A 12,732-nucleotide genomic window follows, 5' to 3' on the forward strand; every position below is an offset into this window, starting at 1 on the left:
CTATACCTAGTTGATCCTGGCTGGTTCTGCCCTCCCCTCTGTGAACTGACCACGGTTTATCATGGCTTCTGAGCCCTGACACTGTGGTCAGTTTATGTGCCTCCATCATTCATAGCAGGGAACCAGGAAGTGAAGCCGCAAGTCTTCACTTTCTGATTCCCTTACTCAAGATGCCGGCGCCTCCACCCGGGAGCCGAGGGAAAGGTCGGCTTCGGGTGAGGACATTGCGGGTGCCCTGGACAGGTAAGTGTCCTTATTTTAAAAGTCAGCAGCTGCAGTATTTGTATTTTTTTGGGCAGAACTCCACTTTAACAACCACTTTAATTGTCATTAGAGGGCTGTTAGATTTCCAATGCCTTCTTTGCATGCAGATGAGGGATGCAAAATCCCTGATGATCTGGTCAGGAAGTACTCAGAATTTACCACTTTTTAGTTCACTTAAGAGATAAAAATATATTCTTATTATTGTGCTTTGTGTAAGATTCCACCTGTTACACCATAGCTGACACTTTGATTATAAACAGAGGGCCAGATTCTCGTAGATACGGCGCCAGGCATAGTGTAAGTCATTTACACTACGCCACCGCAACTTACTGGAGCAAGTGCCGTATTCTTCAACCACTTGCTCCGTATTTTGCGGCGGCGTAGTGTAAATGGCCCGGCGTATCCCTGCGTAATTCAAAGGGGGCGGCTTGTATTTAAATTAAGCGCGCCCCCGCGTCGATTGAACGGCGCATGCGCCGGGCTGAAAATTGCCCAGTGTGCATGCTCCAGCTCACGACGGAAAACGTCAATGACGCCGACGTGTGCGTCATTGACGTAAAGTCGTATTCAAGAACGACTTAGAAAAATGACGTACCCGACGGGAAAAGACGACGCAGACTCGACGCCATACTTAACATGGCATACGGCGGACTGGCGTAAGGTTACCCCTCATATAGCAGGGGTAACCTTACGCATACGAAAAACGACGTAAGCGATGAGTACGCAACGCAAATTTGTTTGGGAATCGGCGTATCAGGCTCATTTGCATAGTCAAATGAGACCTGAACGCAAACGCCACCTAGCGGCCAGCGGCGAATTACATTTAAGATCCGACAGTGTAAGTCACTTACACCTGTCGGATCTTGGCCGTATCTATGCGAAAATGATTCTAGGAATCACTCGCATAGATACCCGGGCCAAAAAACAGAGATACGACGGTGTTTCCTGAGATACACCGTCGTAACTCTCCTGAGAATCTGGCCCAGAGTAAATTGGGTAGTATCTACACCTCCTTCCATCTGAAAGCAGCTAACAGTGCTCCTGGTCTCACACAGGAACTGAATAAGTTCTGAGGTTTGGAAGGGGAGCCAACCACGCTACATTGTCCACATGTAGAAGTGATTGAGCAGGTCCACTTTCCCATCCATCACTTCTACAGAATGTAGCAGAGGAGAGCGTGTTAAGACCAGGCCCCCGATTATACACCATGTCATAGGCACCCATTGACTTGTGGGTGATCCAGACCTCGCTGATTGATGAATGTTTCCCATTGTCAGAAGACTTTTGAGGCTTAACAACTTATTTTTTTTCCCCACAGGTTTTACATCTTTAGTGACAAGAAGCGGCTTAAGAACAGTCCATATGTTGATAACTCCTACAAATGGGCAGGTGGAGGTTTTTTATCCACTGTGAGCGACCTTCTGACGTTCGGCAATGTGCTCCTTTATAGTTACCAGGCCCAAAATACAACTGGGAGTCTTCCAGGATACCTTAAACCGGGCACCATCGGCATGCTGTGGAAACAAGTCCCCAATACTGAGATGTCTTGGGACAAAGATGGGAAATATGCAATGGGTTGGGGAACTGTGGATAGAAAACAGGATTATGGGCAGTGTAAGCTTCAGAAACATTACATTTCACACACAGGAGGGGCAGTCGGAGCTAGTAGTGTCTTATTAATTATGCCTGAAGATGATCCCAGATTATGGGACAGTCAGACAATGATCCCACCAAGAGGTATTGTGGTGACTATCATAGTCAACATGCAGCAAACAGGGCTCAATGCCACCGCTTTAAAGATTGCCCTGGAATTTGAGAAAGCCAAGTTAGACTAGTTATAAAAAAATTGTACATTAGTACTGAAACTGTACACTTCATTAATGATCAGTTCTGCATATTTTTTTTAATGACTATGCACAAGTTTCAGATTTATGGTGATGATCGTTGAATAAGGAGGCAAGTCTTCTAGTTCATAAAATGATGTACTGGAAGTGCAGTGTATAATGACACCAGCCAAAAATAACGTTTAGGGTGCAAAAGGGACAGATATCTCCTGTACAGTTACCTACTACATTTAGCTGTACTTTTTAACTTTTTTTTATTATTGAATTTTTAAACTGATGCAAAGTTAGGAAGAAAAGATTTGTAAATTTACATGTTCATAAAAACAATGGAGTTAGTTCTGTTATCAGGAAGCTAGTCTTAATATGGCAAAGTAAAAACCACACCATTGCAGAATACAGTAATGATGTGGAGGTCAGCAGGAGGAACTACTAATAACACTCCTGAAGGCTCCATTCACATCTAGGCGGACGAAATCGCGGCGTTTTGTCCCGCGAATTGCGGCGGCAAATAGCGGCGTTTTGTACCGCGATTTGCGGCGACAAAACGCCGCGATTGTCCGCCTAGATGTGCCTCTCTATGGAGATGGTCCCCGAACGCCGAAAGCCGCCTGAAAAAAAGGTCCGGGACCTTTTTTCAGGCGTTCGGCGTGGAGATGTGAACAATCTCCATAGAGGGCAATGTGTTTCCAGCCCTCTGGCGGCAGCGGCGTCACACTACAGGCGACAAAACGCCTAGGTGTGAATGGGGACGAAGTGTGAACTTCATTGTAGACTTCAGTAGAAGATTTCTCAGGATGAGAGCAGCAGGCAGCAGGAAAGGAGCACGTGTAGTCTTCTTGTACAGTGTGGCTTTCTTTTAAAATATTCTAGTAAACCTATGCACCCCGAGGTGTTTTATGTTTCTTTTGGAGCTCCCCAAACTCCCAGAATATGAGGACGCACTGATATGCAGATAAAGACCATCTTTATAGGTTGGCAGCTCAGCCCTGCCGATTTTCTCATCTATTTATTGGTTAATGAAGGCATCCCATAATAGGGAGGAGGGGGGATCCTTGTGCGTCTGTCTCATTTCAGTCCATTGGGACAGGGATGAAAACCACTGATATAGAGGACACAGCAGCTGTGTTCATGCACCCGCATATCCCAATAGACTAAAATGGGACACCGGCATGGGGAACTATGCAGTACCTGTGCCAGTAAAAGACGGCCTTTCATGGAGCACAGAGCAAATCACCCCATAGGAACAGGGCTTTATTGATTAAAATTGTATAATTTCTGATGTGTTCTATAACAGGTATAACAATGCAGGATAACTTTTACTGTGCAGCTGTGAATAAATGTGCACATTTATTGGCTTTGCAACCCCTGCATTATGACATCATCTAATCGAAGGAACATTTTGTAATGTTTTTTTTTTTTATTTCAATGTGCACTAATCTATAAAACATGCATAGTTCCACATTTGACCACAAGAGGGATTACTGACAACAGAGCCAATGTGCCAATTATTCATTTCTGGTGTACCCAACGGCAATGCTTTTGAAAGTGATATTATCTAAACACAAAACCTTTTTTTTTGTTTTGGATATAATCGGTAAGGATTAACCTCTGCCAGGTATTTATTGCCATCTGTGGACCTATTAAGGCAATTCACCCCTCTTCTTTTTATCCTGGTGATCATGACCTGAACCAAAATTTTAGGTTGTCACTAGAACAGGAATAAGGCCTGATTCACACTTGTGCAGTTTGCATATTGCAGGTGCATTTTGCGTAAACCATTGAAGTCCATGACTAGAGTCTATGTCAGAACCTATAACAGGCCAAAATATGGATGCTGTACTCACGTTTAGGGCAATATGCAGGTATACATCCCTGAATGAATACCAGGGTAAACATGAGTACTGGCTTGGTACAGGGTCCAACTGCCACATATTTCAGCCTGATTTTCGATAAGCTTTTGGAAGTAAGACCGGGCACTGCACCTGTGCCTTCCGATGACTGAAAACCGGAATTAGATCCTGATGGGCTAAATCACCCATGTACAGTACATGTAACCTCAAGTAGAACTGACGTTTAACCACTTAAGGAAGGTTTTACCCTCTTCCTGACCAGGCCATTTTTTCCGATACGTGACGCTGTATGTGTCCTTTTTCCCCCCCACAAATAGAGCTTTCTTTTGGTGATATTTGATCACCTCTGCGTTTTTTTCTTTTTTTGCTATAAACAAAAAGACAGACAATTTGGGGGAAAAAAATATATTTTTGACTTTCTTCTATAAAACGCATTCTAATAAAAAAAATGAAAAAATATAATTTCTTCATCAGTTTAGGCCAATTTGTATTCTGCTACATATTTTTGGCAAAAAAATACAAATAAATCCCAGTGTATATTGATTGGTTTCCGTAATAGTGTCCATGGGATTTTTTTATAGACTTTTTATTGTTTTTACTAGTAATGGCGGTGATCAGCGAATTTTAGTGGGACTGCGACATTGTGGCGGACAAATCTGACGCAAAGTGACACTTTTTGGGGTTAACTGTGTTCCCTGGGTGTGCTTTCTTACTGTGTGGGGGATGGACTGCCTCGAGAAAGAGACACATCTGTGTTCCTGATTAGCAGGAATAACAGATCTCTCTCTTCCTGTCTGACAGAACGACAGTCTGCCTTGTTTATATAGGCAGACCACTGTTCTGTCTCTCCAGCGAACAATCGCGGGTTGGCTCTCGCTGTGTCCAATCAGAGCTGATGGAAATATTCACATACCTCACCACGTACATGCGCGCCTCAGAGCCGATGGAAATGATCACGTACCTTATTAATATTGCACAGAAGAGCTGCCCAGAAAAGGCTGATGCAGTGGGGACCACACCATGTAATAATCCTGTTGATTTATAGTAAGCAGCCTGTAGTATTTTGTGTTTTTTTTTCCATAAGTGGACAGAAGTTGCACGCACATTTTTGTTTAACAATTTACTTACAATCGAATGCAGTAAAAATTGTATATATACACACGTACACTGGATATCAAAATTAAATAACAATTTATGAACACTTGATTTTTTTTTTTTTCAGAAATAATGTAATCTGCATTGCTCAGCATTTGATGGAATTTTTGTTGTGTCTATACCATGATAATAGAACAGTGTTTTTTCTAAATAACCAATAAAAAAACTTTATTATGTAAAAAAAACAAAACACAATAATAAAAATTAGAGAACAGCAAAAGATTTCAACTAAAATTTTTGAAGGTTACAACAGTCCACAATTAGGAAGTGTACAGACCATTGCTTGGAATGACTTCATCACATCTGCAGCCACAGGACATCACTAATCTCCCCCACTACTCTGGTGTGATTTTTGCTCCGCTCTTCCAGAGTTTGGTGACTGTAGTGGGTTTCTTGTCTACAACTTTGTCACCAAGGCTTTTCCAGAGGTTTTCTATTGGGTTTAGATCAGGACTCTGGGCAGGCCTATTCATTAGTTCAATGTTTTCAGCTTCAAGGAACTGCTTTACCCATTTTGCTGTGTGACAGGGGTCGTTGTCGTGCATTAAAATTGCTGGCTGATTGGGTGAGGAACACAGGGAAGAAACCGAATGTTGTCAAAGAAGATTCTGATAAACATTTACACTCATCGCAATCGCTGTATAAATGTCAATGGTCCGATCTGTCTGCCGCAATGTCACAGTCCCGCTAAAAATCTCAGATCAACACAATTACTAGTAAAAGTAAATAAAAAATACCATTAACCACTTCATTACTGGGCACTTAAATCCCCTTCGTGCCCAGACCAATTTTCAGCGCTGACGCTTTTTGAATGACAATTGCGCGGTCATACAACACTGTACCCAAATTATATTTTTATAATTTTTTTCCCACAAATAGAGCTTTCTTTTGGTGGTATTTAAACATCTCTGCGATTCTTATTTTTTGCGCTATTAACAAAAAAAGACAGAAAATTTGGAAAAAAAACATAATATTTTTTAATTTTTGCTATAATAATATCCCAATTAAAAAAAAAAAAAATTCCCTCGATTTAGGCCGATACGTATTCTTCTACATATTTTTGTTAAAAAAATCGCAATAAGCGTATATTGATTGGTTTGCGCAAAAGTTATAGCGCCTACAAAATAGGGGGTATTTTTATGTTTTTTTTTTACTAGTAATGGCGGCGATCAGCGTTTTTTTTTTTGTCAGGCCTGCGATATTGCGGCGGACGTATCGGACACTTTTGACACAATTTTGGGACCAATTACATTTATACAGCGATCAGTGCTATAAAAATGCACTAATTACTGTATAAATTTGACTGGTAGTGAAGGGGTTAACACGGGGGGGGGTGAGGAAGGGGTTAAATGTGTATCCTGGGTGTGTTCTAACTGTGTGGGGGGAGGGGACTGACTGGGGGAGGTGACCGATCTGTGTCCCTATGTACAAGGGACACAGATCAGTCTCCTCTCTCCCCGACAGGACGTGGAGCTCTGTGTTTACACACAGAGCTCCACGTCCCTGCTGTCACCGGCGATCGCGGGTACCTGGCAGACATCGCAGCCACCAGGCACATGCATCGGCCTACCAGCGATGCGCCGGGCACATTATTTTCAATGCTGCGCGCCACCAGCGGCGCGCACGGGGAATGTCAACAACAGGACGTCCAGGGACGTCCACTCGGCACTTGAGAGCCGAGCTGTGGACGTCTTTCGTCTATAGCGCGGATCTCAAGTGGTTAATCTAGCCCATTGTTTGTAGACACTTTAACTTTTGCGCAAACCATTTAATATACTTATTGCAATTTTTTTTATACCAAAAATATGTAAAAGAATACATATTCCATTGCCTCCACCCACTAACTCAATCAACGCCCAGGAGATTGCCAACCACTTCAAACAGAAGATTGATACAATTCGCATGGAGATCTCTACTGTTCAGACATCCTCCACACCTCACACCTCACGCACACAGGTACAGTCACTACTTCCCTCGTTCAACCCCACCACTACAGACGAGGTCGCTAAATTACTAACTAATGTCCATCTTACCACCTGCGCTCTAGATCCTGTTCCCTCACAAATGCTACGTTCACCCTCTTGCTCTATTCTACACTCTCTTACCCACATCTTCAATCTCTCCCTCTCTTCTGGCATCTTCCCTAACTCTTTGAAGCATGCACTAGTCAGCCCCAAACTTAAAAAGCCCTCACTGGACCCATCCAATCTTGACAACCTACGCCCCATCTCCTTGCTCCCCTTTTTATCCAAACTCCTTGAACGTCTAGTCTACAACCAACTGAGCATACACCTTGCTGACAATAACCTTCTTGATCCCCTTCAGTCTGGATTTCGTCCACAACATTCCACTGAAACTGCTCTCCTAAAACTAACAAACGATATACTAACGGCCAAAACTAAAGGACACTATTCTGTGCTCCTACTCCTGGACCTCTCTGCCGCCTTCGACACGGTTGACCACCCACTCCTCCTCAAAAAACTCCACACCTTTGGTCTCTGTGACTTTACTCTTCGCTGGTTCTCTACCTACTTATCCAACCGCACCTTCAGCGTTACTTACAACTCTACTTCCTCCTCTCCTCTACCATTCTCTGTTGGGGTCCCCCAAGGTTCTGTTCTTGGACCCCTCTTATTTTCAATCTACACCTCCTCCCTGGGTCAGCTGATAGCCTCCCACGGCTTCCAATACCACCTCTACGCTGATGACACTCAAATCTATTTCTCTGCCCCTCAACTCACTCCTTCATTTTCCTCACGTATCACTAATTTACTATCAGATATATCACTTTGGATGTCACGTCACTTCCTCAAACTCAACCTATCCAAAACCGAACTTATCATTTTTCCTCCCCCACGTGCCTCTTCCCCTGATCTTTCTGTCAAAATTGATGGCACAACTATCAGCCCATCCCCACATGCCAAGGTCCTAGGTGTAGTCCTGGACTCTGAACTCTCCTTTAAGCCTCACGTTCAATCACTGTCCAAATCTTGCCGCCTCAACCTCCGCAACATCTCCAAAATACGCCCCTTTCTAACCAATGACGCCACAAAGCTCTTAATTCACTCCCTGGTCATCTCTCGCCTTGATTACTGCAATTCCCTTCTCATTGGCTTACCGCTGCATACTCTAACCCCCCTTCAATCCATCATGAATGCTGCAGCCAGACTTATCCACCTTACCAACCGCTCTGTCTCTGCTACTCCCCTCTGTCAATCCCTCCACTGGCTTCCGCTCACCCAACGAATTAAATTCAAAATACTAACTACGACCTACAAAGCCATCCACAATTCTGCCCCCAGCTACATCACTGACCTAGTCTCCAAATACCAACCTAATCGCTCTCTTCGTTCTTCTCAAGACCTCCTGCTCTCTAGCTCTCTCATCACCTCCTCCCATGCTCGTCTACAGGACTTTTCCAGAGCCTCTCCAAGCCTATGGAACTCCTTACCCCAAACTATCCGTCTATCTCCTTCTCTTTCAGCTTTTCGAGGATCCCTGAAAACCCTCCTCTTCAGAGAAGCCTATCCTACCCACACCTAACAACTGTATTTTAACTTTGCCCACCTGATCACCCCCCACATCTACTACCCTCTGTTCCACTTCACCCTCCCTTCTAGATTGTGAGCTCTAACGAGCAGGGCCCTCTGATCATTCCTGTATTAAATTGTATTGTAACTATAATGTCTTCCCTGATGTTGTAAAGCGCTGCGTAAACTGTTGGCGCTATATAAATCCTGTATAATAATAATAATAATATTGGCCTAGACCAAGAAAGATTTTTTTTTTTATTTATTATACCAAAAAGTAAAAGATAGTTTTTTTTTTTTTTTATTTAGCTTTTTTTGTTTATAGCGCAAAAAATAAAAGCCGCAGAGGTGATCAAATACCACCAAAAGAAAGCTCTATTTGTCGTAAATTACATAAATGTTGTTTGGGTACAGCGTCGCACGACCGCGCAATTGTCAGTCAAAGCGATGCAGTGCCGTATCACAAAAAATGGCCTGGTCATTAAGGGGCAAATTCTTCCGGTCCTTAAAAGAGAAGTATGTTTTTATATTCATACTTACCTAGGTGGATGCAGCATCAGACCGCTGCTGCATCCATCCCCCAGTATCTCTGCACTGAGGATCGAGCCACTGAACACCTCCGATGGCTCCGTTCTCACTCCTCCCCAAGCAGAGAGATGTTGCCCATTAGTCAGCATCTCTCCTGCTCTGCTCCTCCCCGCTCATTGGAGCACGGAGCTGTGGCGTGGCAGGGAGCCGTCTGCTGAGACTGCCATCAGATCCAGAAGTTAGGATGACGCGGTTCCTCAACTGATTGCAGTGATGTCATTTTGGAAGTGCGTTGGAATGCCATTCACAATGAATGACAACACAGTGCACAAATGTGTGTTGCAGTATCGCACAATTTTATGGCAGTGTGTATGTGAATGGACCCCAACGACAATTGGTTTACTAAAGCACTGTGTATCATAAACCTTTGCTTTTTTTTTTTTTATAAAATACTGTTTAAATCCTTTTTTTTTATAATTCTTTGTTGCATTTCAGTATTGTAGTTCTCCTGTATCCTCTTTGAAACCCCTTCCTGTCTAAATGCATGTATTACTGTATGGCTTTTCCCAGGGGAGGTTTTCCAATTGTAATAACTGGGGACCATGCTATGTAATGTTGAAATGGCCGCTTGTCTCCATTGAATGTGAAAGGGTGACAAAGGAGCAAAATTTGGGGATCATATTGTCAGAAAATGTTTATACAAGGACTTTCATCTTTCATGGCGGAGGGGGGTCAGAGATGAGCCTCTCTGTGGCTGCAAAGAGAAGTGCAGGATCTGCCAGAGGAGGTCTGTCCTCCACTCTGCTGACGACAGAGACAAGGGGGTTGCTTCAGCTGCAGGAGAGGTGCAAGGGCCACATGTGTTCGACACCAGTGCTATAGGGTCTCTGCCAAATATACAATTTTTTATATGTTTGGGAGTTCCCAGTAATTTTCTAGCACCAAATGTCAGAAAAAGGTTTAGTCTTTAAAGCGGAGGTTCACCCATAGCCAACACCTTTTCCCCTTAGCTTCATGCTCTTTTTGAAAACGGGTAAGTACAGATCATATTTTAAAACAAATTGCCGATTCCCCTAGACAAAACGAGCATGAAGCTAGGGGGAAAATAGAAAAAAAAAAAAAAAAAAAAAAAGAATTGGGTGAACTCCCGCTTTAAGTAATTAAACTGCCCTCGTTTACAGATAGAAGTTCATTCCATCGATCTGCAATTACAAAATGTTTCTTTATCTCCACCTAAGCAATGTGATAAACTTGACAGGCTGCCTGTTTTGTTTGTTTTTTCCTTTAACAATGCTTTAAGATCGCGAGTGGGGTAGAATTACGATCTTGAGTCTAACGATTAATTGTGCAGCTCTAAAGTATACCTAAACACAAAAAAACATTTGTAGCCAGGTGCTTGGACAAGAATGAGAGAACAATGGCTGTAGCTAATAAGAAATAGAAAAATCGTGCTACCCCTTTCACATTGAGGAGTTTTTCAGGCGGTACATCGCTAAAAATAGCGCTGCTATACCACCTGAAAAACTCCTGCACTGCATACTCAATGTGAAAGCCCAAAGGCTTTCGCACTGAGGCAATGCGCTGGCAGGAGAGAAAAAAATCTCCTGCTAGCAGCATCTTTGGAGCGGTGAGAGGAGCTGCGTGTATACCGCTCCTTCCCATTTAAAACAATGGGAAACCGCGGCAATACCGCCCGCAATGCGCCTCTACAGAGGCGCATTGCGGGCGGGATTAACCCTTTATCGGCTGCTAGCGGGGGTAATACCACACCGCTACCGGCCGAATCCCGCTGCAAATCCGACGGTATAGCGCTGCTATTTTTAGCGCCGCTATACCGCCAATTTGACATAAAAAAAAAAAAATTTTATATATATATATAATATATATATATATATATATATATATATATATATATATATATATATATATATATATATATATGCTGTATTATTGAATATAGTCCATAAATGATATATCAGTGGATGCTGTACACCCGTGCTCTGTGCCAAAATCCAACAATCTGATAGGAAACTGTCCAAAAAAACACCGACTCTGTTCACCACTGTATCTATGGGGACAGACAGATGCCAAATATGTCTGCCCTTCAAAATCTCCATTATTTGGGGAGATAGGAAGATTAGTAGTTAATCCAGGATCCATATAAAAGCTGATGAAAGATCACGTGGCTGTTCCTCCATACTCAAAGGAGAGCAACACCCAAAAGGGGAAGTTCCACTTAAGACCTCCTCTTTTAGTAATGATAACCTGGTTTTGACAGGTCCATTGCTCCTACTCTGATCACCAGAGTGTAAGTTCTAATACAAATGCCACCCCTGCATTCTTCTGGAACATGTCACATCACAAGTCTCAGAAGACTACAGGACCTTTCACAATGACCAACAGAAGCCACAAGCCGTCACAGCCCACAGTTGAGACGTTGGCACTGGAAACAGAAGACTGATGGAAAAAATGGCTTTGGTGAGCACAACGCTTGATCCTGGGACAGATGAGTATTAAAAGTCAGCAGTTACAAGTTTTTTGTTTTGTTTTTTTTTTAAGGAAAAAGTTGATGGGAGGGATCTCCAGCACAAAACCTGGATTAACATCATCAGCTCTGTTCAGTTAAATCTGATGGCGATCATTTGTGGTCCTCAGTCTTCAAGTGATTCCACAGATTTTCAAATGGGGTTTAGGTCTGGGCTCTGACTAAGCCACGCAAGGACATTCCCTTTTTCGCCTTGAAACCAATGTGTGGTTATTTTTGCTGTGTGCTTTGGGTTAGTGTCATGTTGAAGGTAAACCTTCCCATTGACAACTTTATGGCAGCAGATTATCCTCAAGCATTCAACAGTATTTTGCCCCATTATTTGTTCCTTCTATCCTGACAAGTGCTCCAGTCCCTGCTACAGAGAAACACCCCATTACAGGATATTAGCACCTCCATGCTTTACTGTAGGAATGGTGTTATTTGGATGGTGGCGAGCTGCATTTGATTTCCACCAGACATAGTTTGGTGTAGAGGTCAAATACTACAATTTTAGTTTTATCTGACCAGAACACCATTTTCCATGTTGCCTTAGAATCTTCAAGGTGCATTTTGGCAAAGTTCAGTCATGACTGCATGTGGCCTTTCTTGAGGAGCAACTTTTTTGTTTGCAACCCTCCCATACAAGCCACATTTGTGGAGAATTTGTGATATTGTCACATGCACACAATGACCACTCCTGGTCAAAAATCCCTGCAACTGCTTCAGAGTTGCTGTAGGCCTCTTGTAGCTTCTCTGATCAGTTTCCTTCTGGCTCTGTCATCCAGTTTGGATTGACGTCCTGATCCAGGGAGGGTCTGTGTTGTACCAAATACCTTCTTCTACTTAATAGACTTTACTGCGCTTCTAGGCATTGACAAAACATTCGAATTTTATTTTTTATCCATCTGGCATTGTGCCTGTCCACAACTTTATCCCAGGGATCCTTTGACTGTGCCTTGCCACCTATAGATGATGGTTTGCAATACGAGGGACTGAAATGCTCCAGGAAAACTCTTTATGCTGAGCCAATCAAA

At 43.0% G+C, this 12,732-nt stretch overlaps 1 protein-coding gene across 1 annotated transcript in view; it reads left to right on the forward strand.

The window, feature by feature from the left end:
• LACTB (lactamase beta) overlaps positions 1-2,450 on the forward strand; it is a 64,752-nt gene extending 62,302 nt beyond the window's left edge. Inside the window, exon 6 of the mRNA XM_040343071.1 lies at positions 1,583-2,450. Coding sequence (XP_040199005.1) covers positions 1,583-2,099 — 517 coding nt within the window. The 3' untranslated portion in view covers positions 2,100-2,450. The remainder of the gene's footprint in view (positions 1-1,582) is intronic.
• The last annotated feature ends 10,282 nt before the right edge of the window (positions 2,451-12,732 follow it).

The sequence above is a fragment of the Rana temporaria genome, chromosome 3 (assembly GCF_905171775.1).
Source record: "Rana temporaria chromosome 3, aRanTem1.1, whole genome shotgun sequence".
NCBI lineage: Eukaryota > Metazoa > Chordata > Amphibia > Anura > Ranidae > Rana > Rana temporaria.